This window comes from Rattus norvegicus, chromosome 8 (assembly GCF_021556685.1).
Source record: "Rattus norvegicus strain SHRSP/BbbUtx chromosome 8, alternate assembly SHRSP_T2T, whole genome shotgun sequence".
NCBI classification, from domain to species: domain Eukaryota; kingdom Metazoa; phylum Chordata; class Mammalia; order Rodentia; family Muridae; genus Rattus; species Rattus norvegicus.
Window position 1 is genome coordinate 33,829,914 of NC_141541.1, and position 23,232 is coordinate 33,853,145.

A 23,232-nucleotide genomic window follows, 5' to 3' on the forward strand; every position below is an offset into this window, starting at 1 on the left:
GGAAGGCCTGGAATATTCTGCAGTCACTGCCATAAGCCTTTGCAATGCAAACACTCACAGGGTTTGCAGACAAAGGGAACTTCAGATGTCTTCTCTAACTGCCTGTAACTTGGCAAAGGATTCACTGGCCGCAAGTATTTTATTCTGTTCTCCAAGGTCTCACTTTTTCTATTATTGGGACCAACAGCAGTAAGGGGATGCACATTTGAGGGACACACAAAGCTCGTTTGGCAGCAAAATTGAAAGCTGAAATATGCAGCTAGATTCCAGAGGCAGACACTTACTAATCACACCCACGAAGATGAAATCTGAAGGTCAAAAAATGGATGTGGTTTTCACAAGATTTAGTGTATTTTTAAGTGTGTGTGTGTGTGTGTGTGTGTGTGTGTGTGTGTGTGTGTGTGTGTGTGTTTACATGTGCCTGTGAGTACAGGAGCCTGCAGAAGCCAGACAGGGAGTTAGACCCTCTGGAACTGGTGTTATAGGTGATTATGGCCATCTACTATGAGTGTTTGGAACCAAAGCTGTGTCTTCTACAAGAGCAGTGTCCTTCAGTGATGAGCTCCACCTCCAATCCAAAAGATTATATTCTGATTGCCTAACTGGTTCCACAACTCCTTAAGTGGCACTTCTTAGTCTCTACCTTCTCAACACCACCTTCCTCACAGTCACCTTTGGTCACTAGGCTTTCTTCTCTGCCCTAACTACAAAAAGAACTCCAGTCTTTCATTCAGCAAATCTTGTTTTCTTATTTCCATCTTCTCTCCAAAATCTATTTTCCTTTCTATAGGGTGATGTCATTATACAGCAAGGCGGGCCCAGGATAAGGCATAGCCTATCATTGGATGACAAGGAAGGGTAGGTGGGGAAAAGTCTAGGAAGGAGGGAGGAGGAGGAGCAAAGAAAATCAAGATGGGGACAGCAGAGCAGGATGATCCAGATCTGGGTGGACTGGGTCGATTTTGTCTTGTATAGGTGGGCGGTTTAAATCTTTATTAATTTGGCAGTGAATTTATCATATGGATGTATTGTGAATTGAGAATTTAACATGTAAATCTAATTGCTAAATTACAAGTTTCTGGAACTTTGATTTACTGGGCTAAAGAGGACAGTGTGTGAAAGAAATGGCTGAGAGGCTGCTGGAGTATTTGGATCTGGTTCTGTCGCCTCAGAGATGACACAGAGAGGGTGGCTAAAAGGGAGATAGGCAGGAGAGGGTGGTTTGTGGACCAAGTGATAGAATAGCACCTGGAGAAAGCAGATCCGGCTCCCGGGAATGGATTAAAAACTGTTCCTTTTTAATCTTACCTCAACATGTTTCCACATCACTCCTTCATGGCAGGAAAACTCACCCTCACCATACCAGTGCCCACTGGTAGCACTGCCCAGCAACACTGTCTGTGCTGTGCCACAGTTCAACCTGTGCTCAATGTGTGCATCATCTACTGTGGGAGGAAGCACAGCTCCTATGACTGAAGATGTAGGGTTTTTTTTATTTCTGATATTTTACATTGAGATTATAATGAGTAGTTAGGTAACTCAATCTCTGATTGGTGCATGGCCTTCCTGATACATTCTCTGCTACCTACCTTCAATACAATTCTGATGTACCCCTCTTCCTCAGAGGTAGCCTTTGCCAACCTTGCTAAGGAGTCTTGGCCTGTTTAATTGTCTGGGTTCTGCTTCCAGACTGGATCCTTCTCCTTCTCCAGCTGCTCCTTCCACCACCATCTTCCCCAGGCTGGCTATCCTGACCCTTGGAGTTCAGTGCATCCAGGTATTTCTTGGATTCCCACTGCTAAGTTAGTGAGTCTTGCCATGCACCGTTCCTCTCACTGGGACTCATGATGTCTCGGTCAGTTCCCTTCTGCCTGTTGTCTGCTGTAGGGAAGAACTATAGACTCCAAGCCAACCTTAACAGAACCCAGCCCACATTTGAGGTATCTGACCACCCCTATTCTAGAAGCCATGCTTTCCTATCATTAGGAGGAGATGAAAAGGGTTTAGGAGCATTTGTGACATCAAGAATTTATAAGGCAAAATAAGCAAAGCTAAAACTACATCCAAACTTATAAACGAGATATTCAGGCAACAGCATCTGTTCGTTCTTGGGAATGATTTGGAAAAGTAATATACCATTCCATCTCTGCACACAAAAGTGAACTGGGTCTTCAAGGCCAGCTTTGTCTCCATCCTTATGTACTCAGTCCCCAGCCAGAGCACAGACTGCTAGAGATGTTTCTCAGTGACTGTTGCAGAAAGGGATGAATGTGTTTGTCTGTTTCTTGGGCAGATGTGGTTATGGTGTCGTGACTATTGTAAAAGCCGATCATTTTGAATTATAGTTTTAAAGATTTAGCATAAAGAACTAACGGGATGGGTAGGATCTTTGACAGTCATGATGCTACAAATGATCTTGGACTTTATGCATATTGTAGACGTGGTGTCATTTCCTCTGCATCTCCCTGTGTGTACACACATACGTGGTACGGGCTATACAGATACAAATAAACCTGGGCATAATGCTAGGTCTGTTCTTCATTGTTACTGATGTTTGTATTTCTCTTTTTAAATGATCACAATACTATTTGGAGAAATTGATATGCCTGACTTACATCTCAACAGTGTTTGGTTGAAAAGCAACTTAGATTCAGACCGCCAGTTTCTGCTAAGGGAATTAGGGTCTCTGTTCAGTATAATAAATGATCCCAAGATAAATATATTTCTTTTTTAATCCTGCATGGTAGTATATCCTCTTTCCAATACAGAGTCTGACTCTATTTAGTTTGGCTGATTGCTTTGAAGAACAGGACAGGTTGACTCTGGAAAAACTTTGGTCCTCTATTCATTAACGTGTCAATAATACTCAGCCCAGGCATATTGACAGCGGATTAGCTTGGGCTGAGTCTGTGTACAAGACCAATGCCTTTTTTAACCCAGCTTGTTTCCAGATCAATACACCCATCAGCATTCGAAAATTAGCCCAAGATGAGATTCCAATACTCAAGATGGTGTGTCATGGGAAGAGGGCACCAAGCCAAGTCACAGATGTAAACACCTGGCTATGGATTAGACAGTTTCCATCAGCCTGGATGTGAGTGAAGACAGATGTAGACTGTGGCCCCTCCTCCCTCATGTTGCCCCCACCTTCCAACCATTCAGCCTTCTCTCTCAGAGCCCACATAAGGTCTTTTGTGCTATAATTTCAGACATTTGCTTCATTAAGCATTTATTAAATGCCCAATGTGTAAAAGGCAGTCTACTGTTTAGCACAGGTATGCATGAATGTGTCCAAGGAGATGTGTATTTTAAAAATGTGACAAAAAACCTGTTTTCCTGTTTTCTAAGAGGTGTTTATGTTTTCCATTCTTTCCTCTTTATCATTCCTTAATGGTGCTGTTTCCTACTGCAAACCTGTGCTCAAATCCCCTAGTCTTTCTTGGTCGTTGCAAGACATTCTGCCCAAGAAAGGATTTCAGAGGTATATGTGCCATCTTGCTGGATGAAGAGAAACAAGGATCAGACTAAAACAGGAGGAGGAGGAGGGGGGAGGAGGAAGAGGAGGAGGAGGGGGGAGGAGGAGGAGGAGGAGGGGGGAGGAGGAAGAGGAGGGGTAGAGGGAGAAGGAGGGGGGAAGGGAGGAGGACGGGGAGGGAGGAGGAGGAGGAGAGGAAGAGGAGGAGGAAGAGAAGGAGATGGCTTCCCTGAAGCATTCACCAAACTTCCCCCACAAAATGGAGACCTGTAACTTTTATTTTGTCTATATGTCTATCTACAAAGAAAATCTACTATACTTTGAAACTGTATACACACAAACAAAAATCTCACATAGCAGTACCTAGTCTGCTATTTATAATACACTCAAATACTGGCTATGCAATTCTATTTTAAAACTCTATTTGCACAAAGCTGTTTGCAAAAAATACTCATTTATAGAATCAATAAAAGAAAGAAAACATCATACTTTCCTTTGGGTGAAGAGAAAAAAAACAGTGAACAAAAGTTATAAAACCCTGATGTGACCATACTCAGCTACAGCCTGATCGATTCCAGTATGCTGCTACTGTCCCCTCCGTCTGAGTTCAAGGGTCCATTCATTCTCATCTCATAGATGCTTACCTCATTCTTCTTTTCCTAGCTCTGATTCATGATCTCAGTTGCTTTTCTCATCTGCTCATGGTGGCTCTCCTTCACTTTTCTAATTTGTCCTCAACCTCCCCCTCCTTTTTGTCTTTCACTAATCACTCTAGGATTTCATCCTCAAGACTACTTCCAGGAAGGCAGGCTGCTGTAAGAGGGATTTCATGGCTCTGCCTGACACCTGCCATCTTGCTGGATGAAGAGAGCCAGGGATCAGACTAAAAGAGGAGGAGGAAGAGGAGGAGGAGGAGGAAGAGGAGGAGGAGGAGGAGGAGGAGGAGGAGGAGGAGGAGGAAGAGGGAAAAAAGAAGAAGGGGAGGAGGAGATAAGAAGAGGAGGAGGAGAAAGAGGGGAAAAAGAAGAGGAGGAGGAGGAGGAGGAGGAGGAGGAGGAGGAGGAAGAAGAAGAAGAAGAAGAAGAAGAAGAAGAAGAAGAAGAAGAAGAAGAAGAAGAAGAAGAAGAAGAAGAAGAAGAAGAAGACATAAAATTTTACTTCACGGTATCTTCATTGCTCAGAGAACAAAGCAAGTATTTAATCTACTGTAAAACATGACTAAATGTTTAAAAATAACCATTGTATTTGAAAAAAATTAAAATGGATATTCAATAGCACAGTGACAAACAGGTAAATAGTCCTTCACAGGTGAGGCCTTCTAAGTGCTTTAGTTTACCTATGTGTAAAATGTAACCCTCACCCCACTCCTCACATTCACCGTATCTCATAAGAAAAGGCCCCAGGGGTGCAGAAATATTTGATTTACGCCTCTCTCTCCATCAGAAAGCAGAAGATGTATCTCAAAGTTGTTGTTCAATAACTAAAAATCAATCTACTTATTAAATGTCCTCTGGTGCCTCAGGACCATCCTGCTTCTGAAAAGGGCTGAACACCAGACCCGTGACATGAGAAGCATGGAGGATAGAACCTGGAAAGACACCAGGAAACTTACAGAAACAACAGGAGGACCCCAGGCAAACCTTAAGCCACAAATCACAGACAGGAAGAGAATGTAGGAACAGTCAAGGAGAGACTCTGAACTCTGTCTTACAGAGGCATGGGGAAGAAGGATTAGATTGGGAAAGAAGCAAGCACTCTCTACTGGAATGGAAGGAAGGTGGTTGAGAAAAGATCCTGGGTATTGTTTCTTGGCTTTGTCGTCATTGAAGACTGCTCTACGGCATGGTATATCTACAGCAAACCGAAGAATTAAAGTTCTTGTCTTAAAATAAAGCAAATTTGTAATTGGATGCAACGTTAAAAAAAAAAACGCCAAGAGGAGGAAAAGCCAAGGAAAGCAATAATTAGACAATAATTTTATACAAAAAATATTATTGGAATAGAAGAAAAACTAGTTGAACTCAAACAACAAATTGATGAAAAGTTCCACGTGTAGCTTCCAGATCACCATCAGAAAGGGCTTGCTGGGGACAAAAGCCAACCAAGCTAGGATTAAGATCATGGTAAAATCAGTGAAAATTGATATTCCCAGCCACCCACTCAGGCCTCCCAGCCAAGCCCCACCCACCTTGTACAATGAGGTGGACCCTGGAGGTCTTAGGGTGGTTGTCTGTCTGCACCGAGCAGGTATAAGGGCCCTCATCATACACATCCACATTCTGGATCTCAATGCTGTACTGGGTCTGGGTGTTACTCAGGAGAACCACACGAGGATCTAGGCACCACTTGTCATTTCCAGCATAGAGGATGGTACTGCGGTTTAGCCAGGCCACCCGGGTGACTCGGTTGTCAATTGTGCACCTGCAAGATAAGATCAGATAGATAAGTAAAAGGCCCAGTAAGAAAGCAAAAGTTGTTAGTGCCGGGCTAGCATACTTCATCATGCCTTATGTTTCCCCTCACTCCCATAGGACAGACATGCCATTTGCTGTATTTGCTTTGCTAGAATTCACCAGTACAGAACTTGTAGGATTATGGCTTTAGAACATTCACTATCTGAATGTTCCAGGTTCTGAAAAGTTAGTGCGTCTAAAACCACAGGAGGAAATTCTCATTTCGAATAACCTCTAGGTGCAAACCTAAGGCATCTTGCATCCTCAGGATGTCTACAACCTTAGGACATTCCTGGTCCTCATAGCTCAGCTCTAGGATCCCTATGATGTGGAGAATGATAAACTCCATTATCTGTCTGGGTGCTGGGGGTGTACTAAGCTGTTCAATACTTGCAAGAGCCCAGTGGGATGTATTTCATTGGAAAAAGAATTCAGGCACAAAGATGCTAAACGCTTTTCCAATTCACAGTTAATATGTGCTGGCTCAGATACTGAGCTCTAACTACAAACCATCCTTCCACTTATCTCAATATAGCAAATTCCAACAGAAGGCTTCTAAAGTCAAAACTAAATACGGACCACCACTCTTGCTATTTATCTTCATTATACCCAGGGCAGAAATGTTCAATTATTGCTAGACTAAAGACATTTTCTAAAATCTCAAAAACTGTTTGCACATATAAAAATAGATTCCCCTTCTTTTTATTTTTGCATCTGGAGTCCTCAAATTGTGGAAGCTTCCTTTTCTTTTCTGTACTTTGAAAGCTCCCAGTAACTCTTGCCAAGCCTTCATCCTATCTCGCTGTCTGTCTTCATTTCCCTCTCTTGTTATACCAAGTATGTCCTGTGGTCTGAGGCTAAACTCACAAGCACAGTGCCCTGCTCTTGACCATGATGCTGGGAATATCTGTGCTACATGGTCTGAATAAGGATGTCTCAAACACCTGTATTCCTTTGCAGTGCTTAGAGCACTCTTACATACATACAGTTTCATTTGGTTCCTACAACAAATCTTTGAAGAAGATGTTCATATCTATTGTCTATTTCGAAAAATTAGGACTTCAGAGTGCCAAAATGTCTGGGCCTTATGCAAGGAAATGAAAGTATTAGAGGCAGTCTCCCCACTAAACTCTTGTGCTAGCACTGTATGAGCTGCAGAATGTTCACAGTGACCTTTTCAATTGGAGGGCATCCTGATTTATGCTAATTCCCAACTTCATGGATTTCAGAAATTCTGGGAGACTAGTAAAGAATACATGTGGTTTTATCTTTGAGAGGATTAGAGGAAGGGTGAAAATTCCCCAAAGTATTTTGGGTTTACCCTGCCATGTGGCCACAGGCATCCTTTTTCTTCTGATTCCTGCTGCCATTATGCAAACCACTTTGCCGCAACCTTCCACCTCACCAAATATGAAAGACTCACACCCATGATACAGTGAGTCAAAATAAACCGTTCCTTCCACAAGTTGTTTCACAAGTATTTTGTCAGAGCAACAAAAGACCAACCCAATAGAGAGGGAGGGAGGGAGGGAGGGAGATAGATAGATAGATAGATAGATAGATAGATAGATAGATAGATAGATAGATAGATAGAGTGAGTGAGCCAAGATTCACCAGTGAGCCCTGTCTACCCATGGTTCTCATTGCATATCCTCCTTATTTTGCTTGTGTAAATGTCAAGAGGCCACTTAGGCACAGGTAGACATTTTGCTGAGTGACCCGACGGGAAAATCTGTCCAACCAGAAGCATATTTGCTTCAGGGTCCAACAGGTTTCCAGTGCTAAGGAGATTTTTCTGGCAATGCGGCAGAGTGTAATGTTGACACAGGGCGTTAAAATGAAGGAAGACCCAAATAGGGAGATGCCAGGGTACTGTTTCATAAGTGATGCACAGGATTCATCAGAATCACATGGGATGTCCGTAAGCTCCACCACTCCTTATGCTACAGATGCAACCTTTAATTATCCAGAAATATCAAGTTATGTAACAAGAGATCAGTTGAGACACATGCAAACTAGACGTTGAAAGTTGCTGTACAGAACAGTGAATCCAAGACTACCTATATAATTGATGGAGTCTGAGGCCAAATAAAAAGACAGAGGCCTCTCTCAGAGAGAAGTTCCAGATGGTGAGAGGAGAGGGGCAAACCAAATGTAGGCTTGGATCTCAGCAGTCACGAGGCCAGCTCTACTGCTCCCCTCAGTCTTTACTTGTAAACTGAGGAGAAGTTGTAAGTTCTGATCTGGTACAGATCAGATATTCCATCTGTCAGTCTCTATCTCTTTGTCTCTCTCTGTCTGTCTGTCTCTCTCTCTGTCTCTCTGTCTCTCGGTCTATCTCCTTGTCTGTCTCTCTCTCTGTCTCTCTATCTGTCTGTCTCTCTGTCTCTCTCTCTCTCTGTCTCTCTCTCTCTCTCTCTCTCTCTGTCTCTCTCTCTCTCTCTCTCTCTCCTCTCTATGTAGTATAGGCTAGTAATCTGAAACTCTCTGTCTTTCTGTACTGGCCTCCAGAGTGGAAGAACTACAGACCTGTGTCCCTATGCCTGATTTAAGGTTCTGCTTTCTGACTGGGCTCCTGAGTGAAGGCATTCACCCAGAACCCTGGCCCATTCTTGGAGGAGCATTTATCTAGAGGTGAATTGTGTGCGCATTAGCACTTGGGAAGCAGTGAGACTACACCTCACTGCTAACATATGACTGGCAAGTATGCAGCTTCTACGTTGCAAACAGCATCACCGTCACCCGGGAGCTTGTTAGAAGTGCAAAATCCAAAGTCCAACATCAGAGGCGGTGAATCAGAAAGGGTATTTTAATAAGATCTCTAGGTAACTTGACTGCACATGATACTTGGCCTAGTCTAGACTGTATTCCAAACCTTATTTTCTGCTTTAAAGAAAACATCTAGAATATACTGAGAATGTCTAAGACAGACTGAGAGACCCTTGACAAAGGACACTCCTAACAGTGCTCCCTTCTTTGCAAATCTCGCACAACAGTGATATCCTTCATGGGCTATGCTGAATGCAACCTGCCTCTAAAATCATCCCAGAGAAACCCCCTAAAGGACACCTCACTCTATAGCTTGCTCTCCTAGAAACAACTTTAATAGTCATAACTCCAAGAGATGATACTGTTCTGAACTGTGCTTGGGTTTGAGCAGGTTACAGGAAATTTGCACCCATGACCAAGGTTTGCTGAACACATATCCCTACTTGTTAAGTATTTTGAAAGCCCACTCCGTGTATATGTCAAAAACTTGGCCACAATCACTTGTTGTTGCCAACTGACAGATCAAATTCCCTGTGCCTAAGAAACATCCACATAAGAAGATCACAGTGATATTAACATTTGTTTTACTTTTCATCTTTGTTGGCCTTCCATGTTCCTCCAAGATCTCAACCACACACACATGTCAGTGGTTCTCAGATTCAATTTGCATCTGAACAACCTGCTGATAACATATAACAGAGGTAGCTGGGTGGACCAGGCTAAGGACTGAGATACGACATTTTGTTGTAACATCATCATCAGGGGTGCCGATGGTGGAGGGTGATAGTTTAGAGACCATATTGGGAGAAACACTAATTCAGAGATGTGGCTTCTGGTTAAATGAGAACAACAGAGTAGGTGGACACTAGGAAATGACTCTGGTGTTTCATTACTTTGCAGCAGAAAACTTTCTTGGAAGTGATGTATTCTGGGAAAGCTAGAAACAGATTCTTAGTAGGTTTCTCTCCCAGCAGCCGAAATTAAGCCAGACACCAGTTAAACATCCATAAGGCAGGAAATGCTGACTAGCAGAGGCTGAACCATGGGCACAGTTGTTGAAACCCACTATTCAAGTTTCCCTCAGCCTTATGAGGAGTACCAGAGGGACGTCCTGGTCTGCCATGTGGGTGTCTAATTATTGAAAATGGACTGAAGGAGAATCTTTCTCATCACACTGCACTGCCTTACAGGGCCAGAGAGGTTCCTCAGCAAACAAGCTAACACTCTAAATGCAGCCAATTTCCAGCACAGTTATGTAGCCCCTGTAATATACTAGGCTGAAAAGTTGGCGTAGTTTCAGCTGTGGTTTTGGGCACATCCAAGGTCATGTTGAGATGTCCAAACTGTCACGGCTGTGTATCAGTCTTGCTGAGTCTCCACGGAATTAACACAGGCGTCTGCAGATATGGATCACAAAGGTAACTCGGCAGCCAACTCCTGTCACCTGCTCATACCTGCCCCCATCTATCTGTCTCATTTATCCAGCCTCCATAACAACGCAGAGGAGACATTTCTTCCAGGCTTAAAAAAATGAAATAAATAATCGCTCCTCAGCCAGTGTGAGTGCTCGGTTGGTGGGGAGAGGTAGCTGTTAGGGTGGGAAGTTTAGCTAACAGTCCATTCTTGGCAGACATGCCTCCAAAGAGTTCTACATAATTATTCTTAAAACACACCATGATCTTTCACTCTCCTTAGGGAGACATTAAAGATATGATTAACTAGGAGGGAATAAGGTTTAAAACTTATCTTCGCCTGACAACTTCAAGCAGGGGAGGCTGGAGATGGACTCTTTTCAGATAGCAGGAAACAGTCAGAGGTCAGCAGTACACAGTAAGAACAGGGAGAGTAGATGGAAAGGGTGACAAGGGTGTCCAGCACATCAGGAATATCTCACTTATGAGAACAAGACACAGAAACTGGTCAGGTAGGGTGAGCCCCCAAAGCGAGAGCTCAGACGATGCCCTTGCTGGAGGTGCAATGCCAAGGTTCTGTTTCTTTGTTACCCATCTTGCACAGCACATCCTTCTAAAGACAATATCTGACTACAAGACAGACATAGAAAGGAAGCACCAGGACAGCTGATTGGAACATTAGATTGACAAGCTCATGTCCCTCCCCATACATTACATCAGTTCCAATTTCTGCCATGATCCCTTCAGGAAGCCTTCAGATAGCCAGACTATGCCATATTTCTTGTAACACACCCTCCTTCTATAAAAACTCTGCAATCACTCACACACATTCTCTCTTCCCTTCCCATTTTTCTCTCCCCCTCTTAAGCTCCAACCTATGAATACACTTCTCTAAAATTCTAACATGAATTTCAGTATTTGAATTCTTAAGAGTCCCAAAGTCCCTGGCTAGGGAGAGTTTTGGTGGCCAAGATCAGAGGAAAGGTCAAAGCCACACATCCTCCCATGTCTTCATGGTCCCCATATCTAGAGATATACCTACCTTCTGCTTCCATATCCTCTCTCCGGTTTTAATTGGGGTATGACTGCCCAAAGACGTGTATGTCGAAGCCTTGGGTCCCAGTTGGTAGAACTAGTCCCAAGAGATAATTGAATCAAGGGGTCTCTCTGCCCCTGTTGGGTTTTTGACCACCATGAGGTTGAGCAACTCTGTTTTCCATACCCTTCTATTGTGATGGTCTACGTCCCCACAATCTAGAAACAACCCATACAACAACCATGGCCTGAAACTTGGACACTGAGCCAAAATGCGTTCTTTGTTTTCCTTGAGTTATTTTCAAGGATATTTTGTCATAATGGTGTATTTAACACACTGCCCAATTGCCCAGTGGAACAGAAAAACCACTTTGTGCACCCAAGGTTTCTGGATGGAGCTCTATAGCTCACTATTCCTCTCATTCATCTCGTACAGACTTCCACAGCCAGCTTTAGTGCTTAAGCACTCCAGACATATTCCAGGCCTTAGTGTTTCAGCGTACAGGTTTGCACCATCACCACATCAGCTTCCCTTCTGCATAAGGCCCTCACTGACATCCCATAATCTGGTTGCTAGTACCCCCCTCCCCTTTAAATCCAAATGTGTCTGTATCTTGTCTGCCTTTTGGATATTTCTTCTTGTAGTGAATAGACAAACCTATCTAAGGGTCAGTCTTTTGAGAATGTCCTATACATATGAATTGTCAGGGCACTACAGTGATTGAAAGTGTCCCATGCAGTTGGCCAGAAAAGGACCCAGCACCAGAAGAATGAACTCATACAGGGTGAGATAGAGAATGCTTCCAAACCTGGAGGTGCCTGCAGCTACATCTAATGCCACAGAGATTTAAAGTACAGTCCCCCCTCCAACCCCCTACTTTCAACAAAGAGCAACTGCTGGTGGCTTTATTGTGTAATTGTGTCTTGACAGCAAGAAAGAGCACAAAGTGCTTAAGCAAGCCCTGGACACACGACTCAGAAATAAGACTGCATCCATGTGAACTCTCTCGGCCTCGCACGACTTGGGGAATCGGGCTAAAAGAAAAGAAAGAGGATAACTGGAGAACTGGAAGAAAAATAGGTTAAAACGGTCTGTTTGGAGCCTCCTAAAGACAGGCAGAGTGTCGAAATAAAGAGAAGGATTATTGAGGAGAAAAAGCCAAGTCTGGTCTCTCTTGATAGCACCTGCCTGAGGATCTCAGGGCAATAATGGGTCCAGATAGTGTGCAATCCGCCAGCTCCTCCTATCAAATGGTCCTTTAACTGCTGTTGAAAGGCGGCACGCTTGAGACCACAGCAAAATAAGTGCTTCTGTCCTTCACAGCACCTGGTCACAACTGTCTCTTATCATACGGAAATGCTTCAGTTGCCTCCAAATGTGGTTCCCCTAGCATTTGGGCACAAGCTCTGTCTGCCTCCACCTTCGCCGCAAGTATGCATTGTGGGTGGCTCAAGAGACCTTCACTGAGCCCCAGGGCATGGACCTCTGTGTAAGCTGTCCATACAGGCTTCTTGAAGGAAGTGGTTTCCTGGGAAATCCTGGCAACGAAGGGGCCAAGATAATTCTATCATCTCTGATACAATGGAAATTCAGAGCATATGGACACCTTAGCTCTTTATAGCAAGAGACACCTCCAGTTATGAGTGGCACATTTTGAACCTGCTGAATAACTCTTAGAATCTGAATGCACATTCTTATTTATAGAACTGAATTGCACCGTACAGACAGAAACTCTGGTGTTAGGCTCAGTTCAAGCTGGCCTTCCTTCTCCCAACTGGTACTGGCTTGACTTTGAATAACAAAACAGTCACACAGTACGACATCTTCCCTACATGTGACAATAATGACCATGCTGGCCATGCCTCAGCAGAAGCAGAGGACATGCTTGGGATGGAGAAGAAAAGGCAATGGAGGACGCAACAAAAAACCGAACCAGCTGGACACAACTCATGCTGTGCCTCTGGCTCCAAACCGCTGGGAAACAGCTGTGCTCAGGGGAGGGTCTGAGAGTGGGAGGCCTCATGGCTGCAGCCTGGCTGCTGGTCTGGGTGGCTCATCTCTGCCCGGGATGTCTCAGAGTTAGCCCACTTCACTGAGTCATTTAAGTCATCTGCAGTGACAATAACTTTTCTCCTCTATTGAGTCAGGAAGAAGGTGAAGAGACCATACGTGGGTGGACCTCACAGCAGGACTTCTCTGTTTACAAATGTCTTCCTTATCTGAGCTTTGTATGTTTCTTACTTTCTTCACATGATTGTAAAGTCTTGAAAGGCAAGGTCTAAGCCTCACTTTCCTTTTATGTCAAATCCAAAGTACAAACCAAATATTTGAATGCCGCCCTTCATCTTTGACAAATTTCAAGAGGGAAAAAAACATGAAGACGCTGTGCGGGAAAGGTCTGGGTTATAGAAAAACACTGCACGTCTCAACAACCATATTGGCAAACACAACTGTATAGGCATCCCTCCATACCTCCTCACATCAGAGGGAACCAAGTCAAAGGACACCGGCTCCTTCCACTCACTGATGCCTTGGGGACAAAGCAGGAATGCTTTCCTTTGTGAACTTCCAGAAATATTCTCCACAAGCCCATCTACCTGCCTCTCCTTTCTATCTAAGTCAAAGAAGCCAGCACCGGTTTAAGCAAAGTCAATGGTGTTCCATGGACTACTACTTCTCTAAAATGAACAGCATAGCATTTTGATTTGTACTGGTAACAGAAACTCAGTATTAATACCAATCCTGAAGGAAGCAGGGAAGCTCAGCAGGCCACATGATATTTGAAGTCACGACTCCCCCAACATTCTTTATTCATATAGTGTTTGTGTGTGTGTGTGCATGTGTGTACACATGTATGTAAATGTAAAGGTAATGAAGATCTCCACAGAATAAGATGATGGGACAGTGTGAGGATGTCTCTATTATAACAAAGTGTGCGGGTTTTGGCAGGAATGAGGATAAAGAGCCTCCAGCAACTCTCTTTGGCTATCAAACTATTGAAAAGATAAATCCCAAGGAATTGGAATTTCCCAGGAGTATCATATTGGGAGAAGGAAAATGCTGGGCTCCTATGCAGTTAAAGGTGAGCTTATTTTGCAGAAAGAGAATTCATATACTTCTGACAGCTTGTCAGACCTCGTTGCAGGAGAGACTGGAGGACAGACAACATTGAGGGGCAAGATTACATCTTATCAAGACTTTATTTATGCATATGTTATTTACTTTATTTTATATGCATGGATGTTTTGTCTGAATAGGCCTGTGAAGTCAGAAGAGGGCTTTGGATCTCTTAGTCCTAAAGCTACACATAGTTTTAGGCTACCATGTAGATGCTAGGAAGTAATTGACTCTTCCTGTCAGGATTCTCCAGATAGATTGGAAAGGAAAGTGGTTTACAAGGTCTTGTTCCTCTTCTCAAAGTAGCCCATTGAATAAATCTTCATTATTTGTTTTACACTGTTACTTGTCTTTTGAATCAGGCTAAGGAAGGAGAGGCTGTTAGGTTGGCAATCCTTGTATACCAAAGTCCAACAACATAAAACTTTCCTTTCTATATTTTTTTAGTGTATTCAAAATAACCCAAACATGAAGAACACTATTCCCAAGGGACAGGGCATAAAAACATTCATATTTGTGACATTCATGGAAATTTGCCTTGAACTCAACCTGTCATTGGAACCTTAATCAATGCAGGGAGACCTGAGAGCTCCACTCCACCCCGTTTGATGGTTAATTTAGATAGTGCTTATAGAGAGGGGGCCTATCTCTGAGGGTGTTTCCAGAAGAGACCAGAGCAAGGATCAGTGGACTAAGGAGGTCAGCTCCTCCCTCATCAATTTGAAATTGTATCCTTGAAACCACTGAGGACCTTAACAAAATAAAAAATAAAAGAAGGGCAAGCCCTTCTCTATGTTTGAGCTAAAATATTCATATACTCCTGCTCTGGGAAACTTTCTCTTCAGTTTATCAGGTCTCTGGCTTGTATTGAAACTTAGAGTAGAGTTGTGAACCAAACCCTATAATCTCTAGACAGTTATCGCATGGGCAGATGATATCCAGATGGATCCATTTGATCTTTTTCTCTAAAGAACACTGGCTACCAGACACACCCAATCCACATGTTTCAGGCATGGACCTTATGGTCTGCTTCTCTCTTGGTTGTCCGAATACTCCACACAGTAGGTTTTGGTGACCTGAGGTTTTATGTGGAATTGACTTTTGCAAATTTTACTATCCATTTTCCTAGTCCATGTTTCCAGAGATCATTTCTTATTCCAATTACTTTTTTATTTTCAGCAATTTTTTTGTCCTATGAGTTTTCTTCAAACATGCTTCACCTTGTTGTGTGTTACAGGCAGTTTGCTTGTGCTTTCTCTCTTTCTGTCATGTGCAGTCCTGGGAAGGTAGAAAGCACGTACGAACTGAGCATCTATTATCTGACAATAAGAAATCTGGAATGATCCAGAACCTGAAGTTTTTTAGGTGCCACCTTGATGCCACAGTTGGAAAATTCCATACTATGAAAGGTTATTTCATGTAAAAAAAAAGTTTAAATGTTATAAAGTGACCTTCAGGCTACAGGGCATATGTAAAACATTAAGGAATTTTGAATTTAAATTTGGGTTCCATATTGTTGTGCCTGTGCTAATTTTTCAAAATCTAAACAAAACTGAAATCTGAAACACATTTGGTCCCAAGCACTCCTGGTTACAGAGAGTCAACATTCATTATTTATTTGTCTAGTCAATTGCTTGACACTCCCCAACCCCTACATAATGACTTCTGGTAAGAATATCAAGGCAATTTAAGAATTGGTGAGTGTTCAAACGGCTGTGAGGAAGGAAGCTTGTTGAACAGTGCTTTAGGCAGGGATGAATCTGAAGAAGCACAAAGGTGCTAGAATAAGTCCTCCAGAGCCTGGGAGTAATGTGTATGCAACAGACTGCTCTAACAGGAGTGAGAAAATGAAGCCCACACACAGTGGTCTCTGTGTGTCCCTGGACTCCACAGTGTAATGACTGGTGTTATGACATCAAGGGGTACCTCTGCCCTCCAGCATCCAGCCGTGTTAAGCCAATGTGAAGCAGTGGCTAGAGATGGCAGAGGGGAGGAATAGGAGCAGGTGCGAGAGGCACTCTTCTTTCAAAAATCCACAGCCCATGGAAGAGACCCTTTCCACCCAGCCTCACTTCCTGGAGGGATCCGTGACCTTCTCCTGTTCCTTCCATCAACAATGTCAGGGTCCTGACTGTCTGTCCTTTGTTGTCTATCCATGCCATGGAAGCCCCTTTGTAAAAATCACTTCTTAAAACTCTCCTCAAATAAAGTAATTCGAGCATGCCATCTCCTGCCCATGCCATCTCTGACCACTGGAGGCAGCTTGCCCAATCTGCCCCGAGACTTTCAATCCATCCCAAGGACAGAGCGCAGCCAAAGTTTTTAAACAAAGCATTCTGTAAAGGCTGGCTCAGAGTGTCAGCAAGTTAAACACACTATTGAGCGTGTGTGTGTGTGTCTCTCTCTCTCTCTCTCTCTTTTTTCTCTCTCTCTATAGCAGGCAGCTCAAGGAATCAAAAAGGGACCTGGGCGAAAGCAATAGTTTTGGGAAATAAATCCATCTGTAGTCTTGCCTTCATGTTTATCTATCTCATCTTGTTCTCCCTTTAGTAGATGGTCTGTATACAGAAGCTTGTACCTGAGATGAGATTTCTTCATGGCTCTTTATGTGCCAAAAGTCATGTCCAGCCTAGCACCTAGAGGAAAAACCATAGATCGAAAGATCCTAAGTAGACACTTTCTACTATTGATTCGGGTGCACGAAGAGCTAGCCTGGTGAGTGGGACAGACAGGATACATCAGCACATTACAACCATTACATTGTAGAAAAAGGGTTGGAAATGCTATTCTTCCCATGTTAGGACGAGGCATGGCTATAAGAGCTGCACATACGTATCAGCCTGTGGTGAACTCAGCCTGTATGTTACTTCTGGACCTATCACTGGAGTCACTCATCTCTGACATATAGCAGAACATTTTCAGCCCTGCCCTAGGTGTGGATCTTGCCTTTGGTACCCATCTGTCAATCACTTTTCAGCCATGTGCATATTTAAGTCTTGAACACCTCTGAATGGGGAGAAGCTAAAAGCTTAGGAGACAAACCGCAGTTCAGGCTAAGTGCTGCCAATACCGTGTGGATGTATGACCTCGTGCCTACAAATTGTACAAAGGTAAGGCCCTATTTGGTGAGAGAAAGGGGAAGGAAGAAAGCAATCAGGATCACTTCCTAATGAAATGGTGTGTGTGCTATGCAAACATTATCAACAGGAAGGAAGGACAGAGAGGTAAGAGATAGAAGCCCAGAGTTGCTCAGGGGCTCAGGGGGTTTCCATGTTTGAGGGCAATGGGGCGGAGTTGTCTGTTTTTTTACTAAGTGACCTTGGCCACACACCATTTCACCTCCTTGTGGTGCCACAGTGTCTAAGTGACTGCCTGGGCTGGGGTGGAAGTGAGAGACAGCTGGTAAGTAGGCAAGCATCCCTGGAGAGCAGTTGTCTAGTTAGAAAGCCCCCTTTCTGCCATTTGAGTCGGGGAAACAGACAAAGCGGGAGGCAGAACCAGCAAGTGAATGCTGCCTGAGTGGCTGGACGTTTGTCCTTTTCCATCTAAGTCCTGTAGAGCTTTCTTTTTTTCCCTGTGGTTTGTGAGGAGGAAGGGAGGTAGGGCTCCCCAGAGTATGGAAAAATGAGCACTCCCAGAGATAAGGAAATACAGGATTCTCTAACTGCAGCACACTCATTGGCTCTCTCTAGATAGTTCATTAATGTAATGCAGTTTCCACAGGCGTGGGATGTGTCTCTCTGCCCGTGGGATGGATGACGCTCTGCACAGCCTGTTCTCCCGTACCTGGGCAGGCATCACTCTTGTTCATTTTCTGTTGCTTCTCTTCATCACTGGCCCTGGGTCAGTTGCATCTCTCTCAGGGAAACACATGTACTTAGGCTAACTTGCTGTTAATGGTAGGGGGGACCGACAAGTCCTGCCTCCTCACTCCTCTTGGCCATCACCAGTAGCTGACCATATTGAGGAGGTCACAGTGAGAATCTTGGGAGTGCAGGGAGACAGGAGACAAGTGACACTCTGAGATATTTCTTGTTTTATCTGTAGTATGTCCTGAGACTGTGGGATATAAGAGTGACTCCCTTGGGCCAGATGGAAAGGCTCACAAGATCTCACAAGTGTTTTAACCCGAGGGAAAATGTGTCCTGCTGCGCTGACCAAAGTAATATAGCTAGAATAAATCAGGCCTTAGACTTCAGTGACTCAGGTCTACAGAGGAAAGAGCTCAAGACTCACTTGGGAAGAACTCAAGCCTCAGGTGGGCACAGGAATGAGTGTGGAGCCCTCGGGAATGTGAGTCATTCGAGCAGAAGGCTGGGAGGAGACTAGAATCCAGGCCAGGTATTTAGTCTCTGGTCCCCTGTGCTGTGCTCACCAGCTCAAGACTTAGAGGTAGTATCCATTCAGCCTGGCTCTGTCAGTTCCCTCTCATGATCTCTCTGTGGCTTCCCAAGCCTCTGTGTTTCTAACCAACAATGCCTATTTCTATGTTCTGAGGCTCAGCTTTAGGCTACAGGCTTCTGTTCCCACATTCGTACAGAACTAGAGTTTGTATCCTCCAGGCAGCCGTCAGCAGGCTGCCCGACGGGGAAGAGTGCCTGAGCCATCTTGTGGGTCTCTACCTGAGGCAGAACTAGCACTAGGCCCCCTGCCTTGCTTTGCCTCCCTGCTTCTGCTCCCTCTCCTAGGATGGTTTGTCTCAGACACCATATGCATCTGGTCCTTAGTTCAAGGTATCTGTAATTCTCATACCTGCTTCCTGTCTAGTAGAACCCATAGGAAGAAAGCGAATGAGAAGGTTTCAGGTTGCACAGAAAAGTGACTGGGAGGTAAAGGCTAGCCTATAGCCAGGTGCTGGGAGCATGGCAGAGTCTCCCACAGTAGCCACATAGAGCTTGAATCCAAGAGCAGTGGGCAAAGAGATGCAAACATGGCCTGTCTTCAGTAGTACAGGGAGAAACCCGGATGCAAAAAAAAAATGTGCCTAAGCTCATAGAGACAATGCTATGGAAGACAAAGGTGCCTAAACCTATAGATATGGATATAAAATAAAAGGTCAGGAATCTGATCTGACAAAGGCAGGCTGAGAAACGCAGAGCTAGAATGCCCAGAAAGAAAGATCAAAGGCAGCCTATAATGGCCCTTGTGTGCCACACTATGGGGTGTGTTCTAGGTTGCAGTGTGAATTGCTGTCCCAAGAGCCTGGGGAAGCTGAATGGCAGGACAGAATTCATGATTGGAAATAATGAAGCAGCAGACTGGAGGGAAGAGATGGTAGGAAAGCCAGCCACTGCCAGCTACAATGGGAACACTGAACTTGGCACTTTTAAGGATCATTATTTTTCTTCTAAACCATGTCGCACTCATTCTAAACCTCAGAGAATTGCCCACATAGATGCTCTCCTATAACCTCACTGGATGAAGTTAAACACGTTGGCAGTTGGATTTGTGTATGGTTTCTTTGTGGCTCATGAAATTCCCACATGTTGTTTGAGCCACTGAATAGCCCTTCTAGTCACAGTTGCATGGATAAATTGGGGTGTATTTGAACAAGTTGAATGATCCACTTGTTTGCCTTTGTGTTCCCTGTGTTCCTACTACGTTCCTGACGTCATTGTGCTAAGCACTCAAAGATTCATTACTGAAGCAAAAGATAGAGACAGGCACATTCTCTCCCTACAGAAGAGGAGTGGCCACAATACAGACATGCAGAAATGTGGTACTTGTTGTGACAGGACACTATTAGTGATGCGCAGAAAATATATAGGGGTTGGAGAAACAATCTCTATCCTGATGGGTTAGGTCATAAAAAAATCTTCCAGAAGTGGCATACAGGTGAAAATTTTGAAAACTGGGGGTTTGCAGACATATAGGACAACTACTTTTAAGGATCCTGGGGTTGAGTTTGAAAATAGTGTTTGGGGACTGGTGAGATGGCTCAGCACCTGCCAACAAGCACGAGAGCCTCGCTATGATCCCAGGGCCCTCATGGTAGAAGGAGAGAATTGACCCTGGCACGTTTTCCTCTGATCTCTATACACATATGCATACCTCCACACATACAAAATACATGCACAATAAAATAAAAGTGTTTGTGTGGCTGACGTGTTTGAGGACAGATTAAGTAGTGAACTTGCAGTGAGCTTGACAATACAGTGGGTATCACTCAGATTGTAACAAGGTCTCTGTCATCTGGAGGCTCCTGCATATCCGCATACTTTATCTGCTGTCACCTCAGCTACCACATTCACACTCCAGAGGCGGAGGGAAGGGTTACGTTAGCCCAGGAATATTGGACCTGATACCCAAGAAATCACGTTGTCTTCTTTCAATATTTATTGTCCTGAGGTGAGCATGCATCTTTGGGTGACTCAGTTTCCACACATGTATCCATGTGGAAAATAGAGTTTGCCTCACTGTGTTCTTTTGGGTTGCAGTGGTCAGACTACTTGATGAAGAGAGAGGCTAAAGGCCTGTTTGAAAGCAGGGAGGGAGGGGTTAATGTTTGCAAACCTTCTATGTGGAAATACAGTTTTTGCCCTGTCTCGGGTCTTATTTTCCAAGTAGCCAAATACATGCCCACATCACCATGCTCAATGTTAGACATTTATTTATTGTGCTTCTCTGCCTGTGGAGATGCGGTGCTCACTCTTCAGAACAAAACATATTCCTTACTCTCTACATTTTAGGAGCTTATGATACAGAGGCGATAACAGCTACTTAAATGACAGGAAGCAGGGGGCCTGCATAGGCAATCGAATGATAAACACCAGATGGGTATGGAAAGAAACAAGCCCAGTTTTAACCCTCCACACACAGGCACAACCCAATCAGAAGCATGAAGCTCTGAACTGGGGGCTATTTTCTCCCACTGTGCCTAGCATCCCCCATTCAGGGCAAATGACAGGGAGGCCAAACAGAAGCAAGGGTGAGGTGCTAGGTATACGGACTCAAAACCTCAAGTAAGAAAATAGTCCTGGGGGTCAGTGCTGTATTGGCCATTCTCACCCAAACAGTTTCGTTCAAACATCATTGGTCAATTAAATACCCAATTCCTTTACGGAAACTCATGGTGCTTAGACTGTGATGCCTGTTGACTTGGCTCCATAGGAAGAGAGTCCATCTGGAATATGAGTGACTTAGCTCTTTCTCTGATCCCATTATCACAAATCATTCACAATACACTCAAGTCAGTCCCTCGAGGTGTGCAAACTGAACAGGTCACCTTCTGTGGCGAGCGCAGGGTTGAGCTTACCCCCACCTCATCCAGGTAGACAGAAAGCTGCTAGCTGCATTATCTTTCCTTACTTGGTCTCTTGTCTCTAGCTCAAGCTTCGGCAGTTCACCCTCCTTTGCTCTCTTGGAGGTCTTCTGGGGATGGTTCTAGAAAGAATACTCAAGCCTCACTTGTTGAAATGCCTTGATGACTCACACTGCCTTTGGGATGTCATTTAATTAATTCAGAGAAATACATCAGAGTGTATGAGGTCTGAGATACTGCTTGGGCCTCCAACCCCCTTTCCTTTTCTCGCTCTGAATGAGAGCCACAGTGTATGATGTGTTTACAGATTCCCAAGAATAGCCTGCGTGTGGCATATCTAACATTGTCTTCCCATTTCATATTCTATTCTCACCTTCATCTAGCCACTTCCCTCCATTACAGGGTTCCCTTCAACCTCTCCATGTACCCAGGTAGCCTCAGCATCGTCTTTAGCTGGCCGCATGAAATTTGTGAAGGAAAGTCTAGTACATTTTCTCCACTTGTCTCTTACGCCATGTGCCCATTATGCCTACCATCACTCCATGTTTGTAGACATAATCAGTTGATAAACAAAAGTGCTTTCTTGAAGCAAAGGCACACTGTAGCATGTGTCCATCCGAAACCAGATGTCTTTGAGACAATAGCCAGCCTCATACACAGCACCAATTCTGGATTCTGTCCAACTCTTCTCCATGGTGACTCATGCTGCCTGCCAGCATCCTAACATGCTCGAATCTATACCACACACTCCTGGAAGTCACAAGGTCATGTTTGCTGTTGCTCCAAAAAAGAAAAAAAAAAAAAAAGAAGCTGACAGAAGAAGAAAGAATGCTGCAGATACATCATAAGAATGTTTTTGTTAACTAACCAGAAAAATAACACTGCAAACTGTCTTTGTGCCTGACAGCATTCAAAACCCTTCCTGCTTTAATTAGCATCGCAGAGACTCACCAAAAGAAAACTGGGGGCAGAGATACACTTCAAATCCTGGATCTGAAGATTTTATTTTTATATCTAGCATTCTGCCTGCATATGTGACTTCAGGCCAGAAGAGGGCACCAGATCTCATTACAGATGGTTGTGAGCCACCATGTGGTTGCTGGGAATTGAACTCATGACCTCTGGAAGAGCAGTCAGTGCTCTTAACCGCTGAGCCATCTCTCCAGCCCGGATCTAAAGATTTTAAAAAGTATTATTGTGGGCAAGTCATTTGTCCCGCTGGGCCTCTCTCTCTCTCTCTCTCTCTCAAGCACGCACACACACACACACACACACACACACACACACACACACACACACACACACAACCAGGTTGATGTCCAAAGTTCTAGCTGTATAGGCCCCACCAAGACCCAGCCTTACCTTACAGGTATCGATGCACATGTTGCTAGCTGCCCACATTTGGTGCCTATATAGACACAAAGACCTCCTTGTTCTCTGATAGGCAGGTATATATCTGTAACTCTTAACTTTTCCAGTGTCTACCCACTTGAACAGACAAAGCAAAGGTCTGAACCCAGGAAAGAGATGTGGAGAAGTGCAGAATCCTGAGGCCAGGCTGCCAAAGAACAAATATAAATATGCCTCCACCCCTTATGAAGATTCTTGGCTGGGGTGGGGAATATAAAAGAAAACATTTCCTTTCACTCCACAAAAGCGGAGTTAATCATAATATTAACAAGAAAATAAATACATGTACTAAAATTAGC

The 23,232-nt window shown here is 44.1% G+C and overlaps 1 protein-coding gene across 9 annotated transcripts in view; it reads right to left on the reverse strand.

Moving 5' to 3' along the window:
• The window catches only part of Ntm (neurotrimin), a 992,271-nt gene that overhangs the window by 176,494 nt on the left and 792,545 nt on the right, over positions 1–23,232 (reverse strand). For all 9 annotated transcript variants that reach the window (NM_001431460.1, NM_001431458.1, NM_001431456.1 and 6 more), the window contains 1 exon segment: positions 5,664–5,896. In NM_001431460.1, the coding sequence (NP_001418389.1) occupies positions 5,664–5,896 (233 nt within the window).